We start from the raw sequence: 16,225 nt of genomic DNA, 5'->3' as shown, positions 1-16,225 counted from the left end.
AGTGTCAAAGATTGCGATCCCAGCATTGAATGATATTGCAGCGACAAACTCATCTGATTGACTAGAAACATCAGAAAGTCGACCCTTACTCCGGGGCCCGCGTCGGACCTGCCTCGGAAGCCGTGCTGAGAATCACACTAACCCTCTTCCTCCGGGATTGCGCTGCACCCCGTCAACGCCACCATGGCTTCCAAGCGAAAGGCATCGGCCATGGCATCTGCTGCGCCCGAGGAGCCGGTCGATCCGGCCGATGAACTCATGTTCCTTTGTCTGGGTGGCGGCAACGAGGTCGGCCGGTCCTGTCACATCATCCAATACAAGGGGAAGACAGTCATGGTGCGTTGTTGTCAACTCCCTCCGAGGGGGAGCCCTGAGATGGGCGGCTGTTTGGCTGACATGAGATGCGCCCTTCACAGCTTGATGCTGGCCAGCACCCAGCATACGACGGACTGGCAGCCCTGCCGTTCTTTGATGACTTCGACCTCAGCACTGTAGATGTGCTCCTCATCAGCCAGTAAGTATCTTGCGTAACATCTCACGCTGAGCACGAGTCCTGCGGCGTTTGGCTTGGGCGACAACTATAGGTAGAGGCGGGTTCACCGGGTCCGCTGAACATTTGGACTTGTCAAGTCGCCTTTGTTGCCAAAGCAAGCGGCCTTGAGGCTTGGCCCTTCGAAGCATGATGTATCATCAAATGCACCTCTCTTGTGTATTCAGAGAAATCAAAATACAATGTTTTGTCGCCCATTGCCAACCGCTGCTCCTCGCTTGCCCACTTGGCTACTTCATGCCTCTCCGTGAAGCACCCCGTCAGCCCTCATCGTCTCTTTCCTCTTTCCCCCCTTCCGCCGCCGTTACCGGGGTGCACCATGACTGACTGGGACAGTTTTCACATCGACCATGCCGCTTCTCTGCCATACGTCCTCGCCAAAACGAACTTTCGTGGTCGGGTCTTCATGACACATCCTACCAAGGCCATCTACAAGTGGCTGATTCAGGACAGCGTGCGCGTCGGCAACACTTCGTCAAATCCGACAACCCAGCTCGTGTACACTGAGCAGGACCATCTCAACACGTTTCCCATGATCGAGGCCATCGACTACCATACCACACACACAATATCATCGATTCGAATTACCCCTTATCCGGCGGGACACGTCCTGGGCGCCGCCATGTTCCTGATCGAGATTGCCGGCCTCAACATCTTGTTCACCGGCGACTACTCTCGCGAGCAAGATCGACATCTGGTGTCCGCAGAAGTGCCCAAGGGCGTCAAGATTGACGTGCTCATCACCGAGTCGACCTACGGTATCGCCTCCCACGTTCCCAGGCTAGAGAGGGAGCAAGCCTTGATGAAGTCCATCACGAGCGTGCTGAACCGCGGCGGCCGGGTGCTGATGCCCGTCTTTGCCCTGGGGCGTGCCCAAGAGCTGCTGCTCATTCTGGACGAGTACTGGGCCAAGCACAAGGAGTACCAAAAATACCCCATCTACTACGCGAGCAACCTCGCCCGTAAGTGCATGCTTGTCTACCAGACATACGTCGGCGCCATGAACGACAACATCAAGCGTCTCTTCCGAGAACGTATGGCCGAGGCGGAGGCATCGGGGGACGGCGCCGGCAAGGGCGGGCCGTGGGACTTTAAGTTCATCCGCTCGCTCAAGAGCATCGACCGGTTTGAGGATGTGGGCGGCTGCGTGATGCTTGCCAGTCCCGGTATGCTTCAGAACGGCGTCAGCCGGGAGCTGCTCGAGAGGTGGGCTCCGAGCGAGAAGAACGGCGTGATTATCACGGGTTACAGCGTCGAGGGCACCATGGCCAAGCACATCATGCAGGAGCCTGAGCAGATCCAGGCCGTCATGACGAGGAGCTCCGCCGGGGGGAGAAGAGGCCCCGGCGGCGACGCCGAGAAGGTCATGATCCCCCGTCGCTGCACGGTTCAGGAGTTCTCTTTTGCCGCCCACGTCGATGGAACGGAAAACCGAGAGTTCATCGAGGAGGTTGGCGCCCCGGTGGTGGTAAGTTCTTTTGCTACGACATTATTTTTACCAATGATTAGTTACTAACTTGAGCGCATCCAGATTCTCGTTCATGGTGAGGTGCATAACATGATGCGCCTAAAGTCCAAGCTGCTGTCCCTGAACGCGAATAAGACGAACAAGGTCAAGGTCTATAGCCCTCGCAACTGCGAGGAGCTCCGCATCCCTTTCAAGACGGATAAGACGGCTAAGGTGGTGGGCAAGCTGGCGTCGATTCCTCAGCCGATGAAGATGCCCAAGGCGGAGTCGGAAGAACCGCGACTCATCACCGGCGTGCTCGTCCAGAACGACTTCAAGATGTCCCTGATGGCGCCCGAGGACCTGCGCGAGTACGCTGGTCTTACGACCACCACCATCGCCTGCAAGCAGCGGCTCAGGCTGAGCGCGGCGGGTATCGACCTGATCAAATGGGGCCTTGAGGGCACCTTTGGCAGTATCGAGGAGCTGCCGGAAGCCAAGCAGCAGCCTAAGAGCTCCGCCAACGGTGACGGGCCGAGCAATGGCGACACCAAGATGGAGGATGCCGACGAGGAGTTCCCCATTGATGAGGTTGTTGCTGCCTACCTGGTCATGGGCTGCGTGACTGTCCGCTATCGCACTAGCGGTGAGGTAGAGCTCGAGTGGGAGGGCAACATGCTCAACGACGGCATCGCTGACGCCGTGATGGCCGTCCTGCTCGGCATCGAAAGCAGCCCTGCGGCAGTGAAGCGTATGAACCCCTCCGCTTTTCCCCTTCTTTTTTTTTTCCCAACGCCTTCTGTCTTCTCTGTTGGCTTTTCTGCCTCTCCAGATTTCAACTAACCGCTCTTTCTCTGAACCAGGATCCGCAAGCAAGCACTCCCACTCCCACTCTCACGCCCCGGCCTCCGGCGACTCGGACGCCTTCGCCCTCCCCAATCGCAATCTGCACGCCAACCTCTCCCCGGAAGAACGACTCGAGCGCCTAATGATGTTTCTCGAGGCCCAGTTCGGCGCCGACAACGTCTCCCCGATCGCCGAGCCCAAGTTACCCCCCGTGTCCCCGTCCCTTCCCAAGTCCAAGTCCGTCAAGCCATCCCCGACCGCCGCTCCCAAGGAGGAAGAAGAGGGGGCCGACGGCGCGACGCCGATGGACGTCTCCTCCCCGGCAGACGGCGAGGATCAGGAGACGAAACCGGCGGAGGCGAAAGAGGGAGGGGAAGAGGAAGGCGACGGGGAGCAGAGAGAGCACGAGCGACGAGTGCGGGCCGAGCTGGCGCGGCTGCACAAGCTCGGCATCCCCGTGCCCGGCGTGCGCATCAAGGTCGACAAGATGGAGGCGAGCGTGTGGCTGGAAGGGCTGGAGATCGAGTGCGCCAACCGCGTTTTCGCGGACCGCGTGCGGGCCGTGGTGGAGAGGGCTGTCGAGGTGACTGCGCCGCTCTGGGGGTAGTTTCAATTGTACATGCACACACACATATCCCGTCTTCTAGGTAGCCTCTTTTTTTCTCCTTTTTTGTCAGTCTGAAAACGTGGGTCACTGGGGGGGGAAGGGGGGGTGGCATAGTGACCCATGAGAGGGATGGTTGGCTGGCCTCTACATTATTCGGGCAGGGTATATCTCCCGTTGTATTATGTACGATCTTCCCACCTTCCTATGCCTGCTAGCTCGCGAAGTGGGAAAGGGGTCTCTGAGGCGAATGGCTGCCAACCACCAGAATCTTGGAGGGAATATACCGTGCCCGACACAAGCTGCTGCCATCTCTGTTTCCTTCTCTCAGTTTCTTAACCTTCCGTATCTATAAGTGCTGGCTCTACACTTCCCAGTCGAGATGAGATAAAGAAAAAGAATAATATGAGCATAACGAGGTATCTCTTGTCTCTTCAAAGTTCTATTCCTCAATGCATACACGCTCTCCAAAAATTATATATAAACACGGGACCGATCTCGAGGCCCGTTGTTTTGAAGTACAGGTTCATGAGCTCCTGGTCGGCGCCGTCAAGCGAGGGCTCCCCCCCCCCCTTCTGTGCCATGGCTAGCGAGGCGTAGGGGAGACGAACTCGCCAGGACTTGCAAACCTAGTTCCCAACAGCTCAGTGAAGAGGAAGAAAAAAAATTGTAGGGCGAGCCGCGTTGCCTCGAGCGACAATGTCGGAGAGGATCAACTGCTCTGGTATGAAGTGAAAACGATGTCATGCAGCCTCGCCTCGTCAATATAGCCCCAGTCATTTTTGGCCGACCCAATCCTCCTCTGATCGGCCAAGCTGTCACCTAGGGCTCAGGGTTCCCCTGGCAATCGACGCCGTGCTGGCGCCCTGCCCTCGCTTCAGAGCGCGCAGTTCCTCTTCGAGCCTTCTCCGCTTCGCTTGTTCCTCCTGCAGCAGAACATCATTAGCATTCATAGTCCCCCCCCCCCTCACCAACGCAGGCAGCACAGCAAAAAGAAGAAAACAGCAGAGCTTACCCTGATCTCTTCCTGGAACTTCCGCCTCTCCTCCTTCATCACGCCCCTGAACTGCTTGCTCAACTCACTCGCGCCCATCCCGGCCCTCCCGGGGCTGGGGACGGCCTTCAAACGCTCCTGGTCGAGCTCCTCCTGCACGCGCATGAGCCTCTGGCCTAGCCTGCTCACCTCCGCCTCCAAATCCTCCTTGTGCGCGAGCACCTGATCCAGCCGAGCCTCGATCTCCAAGCGCTCCTTCTCGGCCGCGATCGAGTCGCGCGTCACCTCCTCGAGATCGCGCAGCGCATTCTCCAGCTCGGCGCGCAGGCGAGTAATAGTATTGTTGAGCTCCTCGGACTGCGAAGAGTTGGAAAGCGCGGCGGCCTCGGCGGCGCGCTGTTTGCGCGAGCCGTACGCCCCGTCGAGCTCGGCCTTGGCGACGGTGACTTCCGTTTTGAGCTCGACCACCATCATGTTCATGCGATCGAGCTCGGCATCCTTGGATTGCAACTCCTGTTGAAGCTTGGAGACTTCCGCAGCGGCGGAGTCCGCGGCAGCAGCGGCGTTTGTCAGTTGGGCTCTGAGCGAGCTTAGTTCGGCTTCGGCGGCGGCGCGGGCGGTGTTGGATTCGGCCAGCTGGGATTGGGTGGCGGCCACGGAGGCCTCGGCGGTGGCAAGGCGGGATTCGGCTTCGCGCACGTCGGCCTCGAGGGCGGCAATGCGCGCGGTGCGGGCTTGGAGCTGGTCCTGGGCGGTCTTCGTTGAGGCGGCCAAGGCGGCTTCGTTGGCGGCGGTGGTCTTCTGGAGCGTGTCCATGTCGGCGAGCACTTGCTCGAGCTGAGATTGCGCGTCGGCGGCGGCGCGCTCGGCTTGGTCGAGGAGATGCTGAGTACGTTCGAGCTCCTCGGATTTTGCCTTTAGTTCGAGGTCTTTCTCGGTCTCGCTGCGGTTGTTGAGCTCGCGCTGCTGCTTGATCTGGCGCTGGAGGATATACTTTTGCTCCCGGAGACCGGTTACCTGCGCATACAGCCACTGGACCTTAGCTGAGAAGGCTTGCAAAGAGTATGGCTCGTTGATGTCGCTCTCGAACTCGGTGCTCGACAGTTCCTCGTCATCATCCCCGCCGTTCTGGCCGAGGGCCCGGTTTTGCCGGCGGGCTGTCTTTTGTTGCTCGATCTCAGCAAAGCCCGACTGGATAATCTCCCACAAACCCCTGAGAACTGCGTCGACCTGGTCGATGTCCTGCTTCCTAGCGGAAGCAGACGACGACGCCTCGAGTGCCCGGGATAGCTCCGAGCCGAGGGACTCGAGTGCTTGCTCGAGATAGCCGAGTTGATCGTCCAAGCTGCCTTCAGGGGGCGGCGGCAGATCGAGATTTGATTGCTGCAGCATGTCCAACACCTGACGTATCAAAGCCTGAGACCGCGTGCTGGCGTGGCCGAGCGACGCCTCTAAGTGACTAAGAGAGGACGTGATCGCAGCAGTCTCGGCGGATGATGCCGATACTTCAGCTGCGAGCAGTTTCTGCTCTTCCGCAGCAGCGGCCAGGGCTTTCTCCATGTACTCTAGCTGGCCGGTGAGCGACGCACCGGAACCAGTGGCGCGATCGGGACTATCAAATCCTTCGTTCTTGGTGGGGTTGAAAGCCACAATCACATCCCGGAGCTTGTGGTTCAAGGCTTCAAGTTTCGCCTCAGCGTCTGAGGCGGCTTGAAGCTGGCCGGCGGTCTGCGCCCGGAGAGCGTCGATCTCCACGGTCATCTGATTCTCGAGGGCCTTGAGCCTAGAGTCAGCGTCCTGGAAACGGTTGGTCTCCTCCTTCATTCGTGAGGCTTCCTCTACGGCCCTGGCGTGCTCTTCCACGAGCTGCTGCTCCCTCGATTGGAGCCGTGAGATCTCATCCCTGGCGAATGCCTGGTCCTCGCGCAGCTGCTGTTCTGCCGTCTTCAGCTGCATGTTTTCCTCCAGAATCCGCTCGTTCTCCTCTCTCAGTTTCTCCACCTCCTCACGCAGTTCTCTCAGCTGAGCGTTCTGCTCGCGGATAGGTGATTTTAGGGGTATCTCGATAGGGTTCTTCCGGGGAAGCGCTGGCGGGCCGTCGGCCTGCTCAAGAGGGAGGTAGAGACCCCTGTCAAAGCTGAGGTCATCTTGGGGGATCTCCATGCTGTTGCGGGTGTTGGTGTAGGTGTAGAGGCTCTCCGGACTGCCGGGAATGCCGTTCATCATAGGCCCGACAGGCACCTGGCCGGACTTCTTAGCAGACGCGCGGTGTGTCATTTGCAAGATGCCAGCCGTGTGCTGGAGCAGCCGCCTTTGCGGTTCCATCAGACGCTTCTCTAGCGAGAACAGCTCCGCGGCAAGCTCCTCGCAGCGGCGCTCGCTCGCCAACCTTTCCATCTCCGCCTCCTTGGCAGAGTCGCTCATGCGGTTACCCAACAAGCTCTTCCTTTTGCCCTCAGCCTTGGATGGCATGTAGAGCCTCGCCATGGATATCGCAGCATCGCGGTATTTGGTCTGGATTGCGAGGTTCGCGCGGGCCTGCTCGATGCGCATCGACAGTGACTGAATTTGTTTCTTCAAGTCGTCCACCTCTTCTTGCGACAATATCTCGTAGGCCTTGCTGTCGGAGAGGGCTGTTTCCGTCAGCAAATGTACCTGGATCGGGTCTTTCAGATCAACGTGGGCGGATCTCTGCGGCCGATTCTCGCTCAACTGTGCATCAAGTCCAATTAGACGACCCCAAAGACACGGCAGAGCTGGGGGGACAAGCTCGTACAGGATTATATGTCGGTTTCTCCTGCTCGAAGCCATTGAGAATGTCTTTCCTGTACCCTTCCACTAACGCCTTTCCCGTAGGCATCACGACGGACTGCACATCAGGAAAAGACAATCTCCCTGACGAACTAAATGGACTCCCAGGCCGCCCCGGAGGCCCTCCTGCCGGGGCCCCAATAGTCATCGTCGCGCTGTCCATCGTGTGTGTCGAGAAGGCGCAACTAGAGCGTTGTGCTTATATATATGTATGTGGTTGGGCTCAGCACAAGTGCATGTCGCGAAAGCGTCCGATTGGAGCCCAAAGGACTTCTCTTCTTCAGCTCCCCGGATTGGAGGTTGCACGGCGCTGAGCGTTTCCAACCGCCCTATGGACCCATGCGTAACGATAAATGCGGCGAAATGCGTGTGGTCGTGGTTTGGGACGCGTCTGCGATCCGGGTGGCTTGCAGCGAGCGCTGGGCAAAGTATGGTGGAATTGACGGGGTTCGATTTCAGGAGCAAGCGCGTGAGACCAGGAACGGAAGAAGGTGGTAATGTCCAACACTATTCCGGACGCAGAAGGTAGCTCAGAGTGGATCTTCCGTCGGACCCTTGCACCAGGGTCACGCCAACGATTGCACGTGGGATTACGGATTACTCCGTACTTGAAAATGCGAGGGAGGCAGCCACTCGGGTTTGGTTTCTTTGGCGATGGAACGGAAGCTTAGGTGCAGACCGAGTGCAGGATGCTTTGTGCGTGGTATGGACTCTCAAAACCCGGTACAAGTGTTGCGTAAGTCCAGCGGCCGCAGCACCATTAGTGCCCTTTTTCGTGTTGGGAGGCGCTGTAAGAAGTCTTCTTACCAGGCATCCGTAGTGAGATCTGTAATCAGCGCGTACAGGTGTGTATGCACTCTGTCAGATACTTGGTGTACGTAATGTCAGCTTCTATGAAAACTGCCAGATTCACAAAGCGGCTTGGAGTAAACGTATGTCATATTACAATCGCAGTACGCTCCTTCTACGGTACATACATACCATGCTGCGTAAGAACAGATCCGGGACAACGGGAAGCCGCGAGCTTGTCGCTGAGCCAGCCAATGGACAGGACACCCTTCAGGCGCCTAGTCTTGGCGTCTGGGGGCAAGTAGGGTCGATGCCCGTTGTAATTTTACAAGTAAGAGTGCATTCCATACGGTAGTTACATATCGTGTAACAGAGTCCACAGTGTATTACACTATGGATCAATGTGTACATGTATGTACATACACTACAAGATTCTATTTGCTACGTACTCGATCGTGTGGTGCTGTTGGACGTGCCAGAGCACCGGGGAACAATGATAACTTCGCCATGAGATGTGTCTCGAGACCGAGTTGACACCCATTAGCGAATTTCTTGCTTTGTGCAATTGGCCTGTTTTACTGTCATGTTGTGGCGGAGTTAGCTGACCACATGCCAGCGACCACCGAGTGCGTAAGCTGGGCGTTCATCTGCTGCGAATTTCTGCGCGACCAGTTGTGGCTGATTTCAGTTTGCTGCATCTTATCAGTACATCACAGACCGCATGCTGAGTCCGGACTTTGGGGTTCTAATAAAAGAATTGTTCAAGTTTACTCCCTACCCCGCTGCACCGTCCGCATATGATGTGATTTGCCCTGCAATTCGTTGCATGATGTCCCTTTGGACATTACATGGTGTTGCCGGTCAATTTCGTAAGGTCAAACATAAATCTCCAACAGAAACTTGACCCGAAACCCCAATAGCTGGCCACCACAACTGTGCTGGGCTTGCTCTCAGAACGCGCCGCGGGCTTCATCGAGAAGCTGCTGGGCCATGGTTCTCCTCCTATTGCCGTCAACCCCGGCCTGTTGCTGCGCCCCCGAAGCAGCCCCAGACGACGCTCCTTCACTCTCAAGCCTCCTCCTCATCCCTTCAAACCTCTCGCTGCTCTTCGGAGTCCTCAACCCCACAACCCATCCCGGCACACGCCACCGTGTCAAGGCGCCCGGCAGCAACTCACTGCGCCAAGCCTGTCCCACCAACCACCCAATTCCGGCCCCAAGGAGCGAGCCTGGCCATTGGAACAGCGCCAGCTGGAGCGCCAACAAGTACTTCGTCGACTTGTCCGAAAACGTCACTCCGGAGTCTTCGTCGTTGTTGCTTGGGGCCCGCGTGGAGAGCGCGACCTTGTACTGGTAGATGTGGGGGACCATGGCATGATACTGGGCCAGAACAGCAAAGATGATAGGTGTCGGGCCGGCCGGCAAGAAGTCAAAGATTCCCCAGCTCAGGGGCCGTAGAATGGTGGTTAAGATGACAGGCGGGATGATGGACGTGAGAAGCCCTGATACCAGGATAAACGACTGTCCAGCGTTAGCTGACGGGCACAACCTCGATTCAAGGTAGCAGCGTTACATACCGCGTATTTCCTCGATCCCCACTGCTGCTCCACGACCCGCAAGTTGTACAGAGTCATGGCGGCAAAGAGCACCTCGGACGAGTTAGTATAGCACAGTTGCCATATTAACGCCCGCCACGTCTGGCCGTACTGCAGTATGTGCGTGCCGACTGAGATGTAAAAGTAGTGCTTGATGTCGAGCAAACTGGCCGCAATCGAGGATCCAACTAACCCCAGCACCAGAGTGCGTGTCACTGGCGTGCTTGCAAACGACATTTCTGCGGTGCGTCTCCCCTGCCGACTGCTACCTCGACATGGTTTTGTCTCCAAAATCCAAAGGATGACGAAACGCTCCCGAGGTTGCGACCGGGCACACGCCAGCCACGACCGCTGGTATTTATTCAAACTCCACTTACAGAGTAGAGTTTTGACGTTATTTGGGGGGATGGTGGTCGTTGAAATTGCTCTCTTAGACTCTGAGTTTCATTGACGACAGCGTGCGGGTTGAAGTTGCGATTGTGTCCAGAATGGCAGCGACGCGATGCCACATGCTCCAGCTCGTTCCTGGTAAGAGCGGCTCCACTCTCACTGCGGGTCCCCATGACATCGGCCGATTGAATGGGAGGGAAGGATCCACACCGACCGCCGACCAGAGAAGCGCAAGAGCTCCCACGATACGCAATGAGACTCGTCATTTGCAGAGCCACTATCTGTCCCTTGGCAGACCACTTCTCAGCCTGCTCGTCTTACTTGGGACCTCTCGTCTGCACGCCCAGTGATTCCATGATGGCAACTGTTTCCTAACACGCCAATAATCCTTCGCAATCAGAATTTCGTCTTTGGGTCTCCTTATCGCAGCACAGGCCTCTCTGCATCACGCATTACAAAAGGAAGGGAAAGAAAGAAAACAATAAAAAAAAAGGCCACCGACATGTCAGATCTGTACCTTTCCCGGTTACGCAGCTGGTTTCTGAGCTCGCCCCCCGCAGAATGGGCCCTCAACCGCCTACGCTCAACCCTCATCGGCGCGCTCTCTCAGGGGCCCATCCCACGCCATGTCGCCTTCGAGATGGACGGCAACCGCCGGTATGCGCGGAGCCACAAGATAGAGACAATCGAAGGCCATCATCTCGGATTTGAGGCTCTTGCTCGGGTACGTTAGCCTCCTCTCCGACATCTCTTGACGGTCAAGCTGATGATTTGGCTGTGCAGGTGCTCGAGGTCTGCTACAAATGCGGCGTCAAAGTCGTGACGGTCTACGCCTTCAGCATCGAGAACTTCCACCGCCCAAAATACGAGGTCGACGGGCTTATGCAGCTTGCGAAAGTTAAACTCGAACAACTCCTACAGCACGGAGAGTTGCTTGACCGATATGGCGCGAGTGTGAGGGTGCTGGGCCGCCTTGACTTGATCCCTCCAGACGTCCTCGAGGTTGTGGGAAGGGCGATGGCGGCCACTCAGAACAACACAGAGTAAGGAGACCATTGATAACGCCGGAAAGAGCTGTTTAGGCTGACGAGCCGCAGGTGCGTCCTCAACATCTGCTTCCCCTACACGTCAAGGGAAGAGATGACCACGGCGATCCGGACCACCGTCGAGGAGTACTCAACCACTCCTCGCCCCCACAGCACGCCCTTCTCGCAGAGCCGAATCACCCAAAAGATCTTATCCAAGCAGGCAGGAAAGCCGGATGTGCTCGAGCCGATCAGGGAGTCGGTGTCACCGACACCGACATCGATACACTCGGACGACCAGGACGACGCCGTGTCGACTGCGACTACGCTACACTCCGACTCTGCAGCCGTCAAGGGCATCGATGGCGAGGAGGCGGTGGCTATATATCCTAATGCGGAGACCATCACTTCGGAAACCATCGACAAGCACTTGTACACAGCGGACTGTCCGCCCCTCGACATCTTTGTGCGCACTAGCGGCGTCGAGCGTCTGAGCGACTTCATGCTGTGGCAGTGCCATCAGGACACACAAATCTTCTTCCTCAAGTGCTTCTGGCCCGAGTTTGACCTGTGGAACTTTCTCCCAGTTCTGGTCGAGTGGCAGTGGCGCCAGAAGCAGAAGGCCAGGGACGAACGGCCGCGGAGGCGAGTGAAGCAGGCGTGATGGTGTACTATGTTGAATCAGACCTAAGAGGCCAACTCTGCATAGACGTTATACAACTAGGCGAAGGCGTTTGGGCAGCGAATCGGATAACTCTCATATTGCTCATATATTCAAGGCATGTCGCGTGCACTGGTGAGAAAATATGGCATTTGGTGCGTTCTTGTACATACATTTCAATGGACATACAAAAAGATTAGCTGGACTGTAATCCGTATGTAAGAGGAGAACATATCCGATGTACGTCCGTATACAGTAAGATACAGGCGCATGTCCCGATTCTTGTTTCGCGTGTTTTCTTAATCTTATCTTATCTGCTGGCCCAAAGGCGGTGACGTCTCGGCATTCTATCAAGGGCAGCCCCACAAGCAGAAAGCTCGCTGCGGGTCCCAGTTCCGGTTGTTCTGCCCTCTTGGTCCAGCGCTTGGGAAAGATCCCACGCATTCTTCGACCGCTCCCCCTCCCCCTTCCCGCTTCGATCTCCCAGAGCAACACACCGCGTCGAATGTGATCACCAACGCGCCTACGGACTCGAATCATGCCCTCGCATGCCGACATATTTTCGACGTAACTTCTGATTCCAACCCTCATACCCGGTGTCCTCCCAAGCTTCCCAATCGAGACCGCGATCAGCCACTCCTTGGCCGCCATCTCCCTCTCCGCCTCCCGCTACGTCCCTCAAACCGCGATCTCCGAACCATAGCCAAGCAGACGCCGTGTTTTCGATTCTTCCCCCCCCCCCCCCCCCCTTCTTTTTCCGTGGCCATGAAGACCGCCAAGCCACCAGCGCCTGAAGGCGTCACTGGTTCGAGCCGCAGACAGCCGGTGCGCCAGACGCGAGTCAATCCACCGCGCACATCCTCTCTCAATCGCAACAACCCGCTGGCTGGCGCTCCTGCCTCGGAGCAGCCCATCAATATCCTGCCCGGGGTCACACACTTTGCCGATGCAATCACGGCTCTCCCCAGAGAACTAGTTCGGCATTTCACACTGCTCAAGGAGGTCGACGCCAAGATTTTCGCGCCGGAAGCCGCTCTCCTCCAGCTCCTCCACGACGCCCTCAACACGCCGCCCCCAGACCTCTCCAGGCCGGTCAATGACGCGCTGAGCAGCACCGCGTCCGTATCGGCGCCCATGAGCACCACGGGCCCGGCCAATCCGGCCGCGCCGCCCTCCGATGCCACAACCAGCAGCGTGTTCGATCCCGCCAACATTCCTCGCCGCACTTTGTTTCGCGACACGGCGCTGAAAATACAAGAAATATTAGTGTCGCTGGAGGAGAAGAATCATGTTCTTGCTACTGCCAATGACGCCTTGCAGAAGCAGCTGGCTCGCATTGAAGACATCTGGCCCCATCTCGAAGCCGAGTTCAGCGAGGAGGCCAAATGGGGCAGCGCTACCCACTGGGCATACGTGGAAAACAGGCAGGCCAAAGCAAACGACAAACAGGCCGAGCGGTCGCGCCGCGAAGGCGCCGCGACCCTCTCCGCTGCTGCCCAGGCGCTGGCCGAGGAGGCCGCCGCTCGCAGCAGCGACAGGAAGCAGGCGATAGCTGCCAAGAAGAACGCCAAAAACCAAGCTGCCGATGCCGACAGCGACAAGGTGCAAGACTCCGGAAAGAGGGCCCAGGGGACCAAGTCGAGGAAGCCTCTCCCCGACCATGGGCCGGTGGGTCTCGGCATTACCTCTGCCCCTTCGGGGGGGGCCTCGGCCAGCAAGAGACGCAAGGTAGCCGAGTCCAAGTCGAATGGGGCGACTGCTGAGCGCGCGATGGGCTCGGTATTTGGCGCAAACTCGACAAGACGGGGGACGACGAGTCCCACGGAGACGCCAGCTCCAGAGGGTGGAAACAAGAAACGCAAGGCGCTTCCTACGTCAAGCAGCCAGGCCAAGAAGAGGTAAATTTCCCATGGCTGCCACTGTGAGTTGATTTGCTGTCGCCGCTGACAGACTCACAGCAGGACTAACGCCGCCATGTCGCCGTCCGTCACCTCTTCCCCCGTCGTCGGGGCACTGCCCGACCCTGTCAAACCTGGAAGGGCCTCTCCTGCCCCGTCGGCCACAGCTTCCAGGCCTGCCTCGTCTCGCGCCCGCCAAAACTCTACGCACTCGAATGTTGATAACTCACGACAGCGTCTGCCATCGGTCGCGTCGAACAAGCCGAGTGGAAACTCGCAGGGCACTCCTGATCCTGCCCAACCAAGCAACGGAGCCAAAACAAGCACGGATTCTAAGACTCAAAAAGAAGCGACTGTTCCCATCATGAACAAGCCGAGCCCGCTTAAGACCGAGACAGAGGAACCGCCATCCGCTCCGGAGCCCGCACAAGACGACAATGATGACAACTCCGCCAGACAGACGGACGAGCAGCCGGCCCAGTCTAACAAGGAGGCGGCCGCCCTCGGCACCCAGTCGACACCAGCTTCGGGGGTAAAGACGAAGAGCGGTCGTGCAAGCAAGCCTTCCACCCCCGCTATCTCGACGTTTGCCGAGGCTGCATCGTCGAACTCATCAGCCACGACATCCCGTTCCAGGCCGTCGCGCGGCGCAGAGAACTCTGCCAACAATGCCACCTCAGGAACAGCAGCGAGTAATCAAAGCAACACCACGACGGCAAAGCGAAGTCATAAGAAGGGCGCCTCCGTCTCGACGTCAGCCACGGCAGTAGCCCAAGCTGCCGCCGCCGCCACCTCCTCCTCGTCTACTTCCGCCGGCACATCGTCCTCGGGGGCGTTGGCAACAACAGCAGCGGGGAAGGATAAAGAAAGGGACAGAGACCGCGGCTCAGGGCCCGGCGTCAGCGCTAGTGGTACTACGCCTGCCGCTTCTGGGGGGAGGAAAGACAAGGCAAACAGCGGCAGTAGTAGCGGCGGCACCGGCAACACCAGCAACAACAACAACGCGGGGGCAAGAAAAGCCGGGGCTGGGGCTGAGAACGAAGACGATGCCGACGAGGACGATGACCAGGACGTGGCCGACGAGGACGTGTACTGCTACTGTAACCAGGTCAGCTACGGCGAGATGGTGGCCTGTGACGGCGAGGGGTGTCCGCGCGAGTGGTTCCACCTGGAATGTGTCGGGTTGAAGGTCGCGCCGAAGGGAAATGGTGAGTTCTTCATTCTGCCCCTCCCCCCCTTCCCTTTCGCTTCCTTTATTCGCCTTCTCTCTCGCCTTTACGCTCTTCTTCACCCACCTACATCTCTTGTTCCTGTACAGGTTGGGAGGTCCGGCGTAGAGGGGTTAGTTGCCCTTTGTTATTGAGCTTGTGTTGGCGGAGATCGGCATGGCTACAGCAATTCTCTTGGCTTGTTGTCCTCTTTTCATTTTTTTTCTTCTCCTCCTGCTTCACCTGCTTTCTTTGCTTTCCATGGGCTTCCTTGTGATCCAGGCCTGCTCCATGCCTCCTCCTGCCGTTGGATTTCATGTCAGTCGCTAACGGAATCGCTTGCAGCTAAATGGTACTGCGAGGACTGCAAAAAGAGGTTGAAGATCACCGAGCGGAGGTAGACCCATCCTCTCGTTCATCGCTTCTTCCCCCCTCTGTCTCACCCCAGAATTTCTCCGCCTTACTCCCTTTCTTCTTTTTGGGATCGTGCGTATTGATGGCTCCTGAGCCGCTTATTCGGCCCGAGCCGAACTCTACACGGCTCTTGATGTGCCGCTTTCACGGCCTTGTCCTTCCGTTGCAGTGATGGTTATTCTTGCATTTCCGAGGGCAGCGATCGCTGTGTTTGGCACCTGGTTCGGCGTTTCTAGGAGTCTAGGCGTGTAGAGAAGGACACTCGGACGTTTTGTTTAGGGCATCAATGTAAAAGGCTGGTTGCCGGTGCGGGTGGTTGAGGAACTGTACTTTCTAGGCACTTTCTTGTCAGGGAAACTGAACCAATGTATGCGTATTCCACTCCTGCGCCGGCTCGAGGTACTCGTCTGTCGTTGGGCAGACTTTGGCGTCCTGTCTTTGGGTATGGGTTGTTACACACACACACACACACACCATCGCGGAGTGTGTCTCTGTCACGATGAAATCGTCCACACTCCTTCCCTTCCAAGCCAGAGAATCTTTCCCGTAGGTGCTCTCCTTCTCCTTGGTTGAGCTAGGGTAGGGCGCAGCTGTACAAAGTACAACTGCAAGCATTCCATCATCTTCCATGTGCTGCGTGATGCGTGTGTGGTTGTATTGCACAGTAATTTGTATAACTATGCCCGGAATGCTGTGTTTGTAGGCGGCAGAGTGAAATTTTACTAGACACGAGCCTGCGTAATTGTATAACGTTAGTTAGTTTTTAAGATTGCCTCTTGGCAACGTGTCCAGCTTTCCCTATTTTCTGTTGTGAATGAGACGGATCCCGTAACACCATGAAGACGGATCACTGGGAGCTCCGTCTGGACTTGGCTGTTTTGCTTGGCGAAGCGCGGCATCCGCCGATCAGTCTGTTTGCTCCCCGAAAGGCTGATCAGCAAGGGCGGGATGGACAGTTTGGCGAGAGTGGCCTGCAGAGTGTGTGATCATGTGA

General features: G+C 57.3%; 5 protein-coding genes across 5 annotated transcripts; 3 read left to right on the top strand and 2 right to left on the bottom strand.

Moving 5' to 3' along the window:
- Window positions 1–54: 54 nt before the first annotated feature.
- MYCTH_2311535 (uncharacterized protein) lies at window positions 55–3,541 on the top strand. Its single transcript, XM_003666605.1, has 5 exons — window positions 55–336; window positions 417–514; window positions 887–2,018; window positions 2,082–2,748; window positions 2,861–3,541. The coding sequence occupies exons 1-5, from the start codon at window positions 184–186 to the stop codon at window positions 3,448–3,450; spliced, it is 2,640 nt and encodes an 879-aa protein (XP_003666653.1). The 5' UTR covers window positions 55–183; the 3' UTR covers window positions 3,451–3,541.
- Window positions 3,542–4,407: 866 nt separating this feature from the next.
- Window positions 4,408–7,716, bottom strand: MYCTH_2311529 (uncharacterized protein). The gene is made up of 2 exons (XM_003666604.1): window positions 7,218–7,716; window positions 4,408–7,153 (listed from the first exon to the last, which is right to left on the bottom strand). The coding sequence occupies exons 1-2, from the start codon at window positions 7,413–7,415 to the stop codon at window positions 4,415–4,417; spliced, it is 2,937 nt and encodes a 978-aa protein (XP_003666652.1). The 5' UTR covers window positions 7,416–7,716; the 3' UTR covers window positions 4,408–4,414.
- A 1,068-nt stretch (window positions 7,717–8,784) lies between these two features.
- Window positions 8,785–10,112, bottom strand: MYCTH_2311528 (uncharacterized protein). The gene is made up of 2 exons (XM_003666603.1): window positions 9,618–10,112; window positions 8,785–9,561 (listed from the first exon to the last, which is right to left on the bottom strand). Exons 1-2 carry the CDS (start codon window positions 9,870–9,872, stop codon window positions 8,992–8,994), a joined length of 825 nt encoding a protein of 274 aa, XP_003666651.1. The 5' UTR covers window positions 9,873–10,112; the 3' UTR covers window positions 8,785–8,991.
- A 145-nt stretch (window positions 10,113–10,257) lies between these two features.
- Window positions 10,258–12,071, top strand: MYCTH_2311525 (uncharacterized protein). The gene is made up of 3 exons (XM_003666602.1): window positions 10,258–10,749; window positions 10,809–11,068; window positions 11,123–12,071. The coding sequence occupies exons 1-3, from the start codon at window positions 10,528–10,530 to the stop codon at window positions 11,712–11,714; spliced, it is 1,074 nt and encodes a 357-aa protein (XP_003666650.1). The 5' UTR covers window positions 10,258–10,527; the 3' UTR covers window positions 11,715–12,071.
- A 405-nt stretch (window positions 12,072–12,476) lies between these two features.
- On the top strand, window positions 12,477–15,218 carry MYCTH_97015 (uncharacterized protein; the record flags this gene model as incomplete). Its single annotated transcript, XM_003666601.1, has 3 exons — window positions 12,477–13,609; window positions 13,670–14,817; window positions 15,163–15,218. 3 exons carry the CDS (start codon window positions 12,477–12,479, stop codon window positions 15,216–15,218), a joined length of 2,337 nt encoding a protein of 778 aa, XP_003666649.1.
- Between the last annotated feature and the right edge of the window lie 1,007 nt (window positions 15,219–16,225).

Source organism: Thermothelomyces thermophilus, chromosome 7, assembly GCF_000226095.1.
Source record: "Thermothelomyces thermophilus ATCC 42464 chromosome 7, complete sequence".
Lineage (NCBI taxonomy): Eukaryota > Fungi > Ascomycota > Sordariomycetes > Sordariales > Chaetomiaceae > Thermothelomyces > Thermothelomyces thermophilus.
Note: the sequence above shows the minus strand (reverse complement) of the source record. Positions and strands in the feature narration are given on the sequence as shown.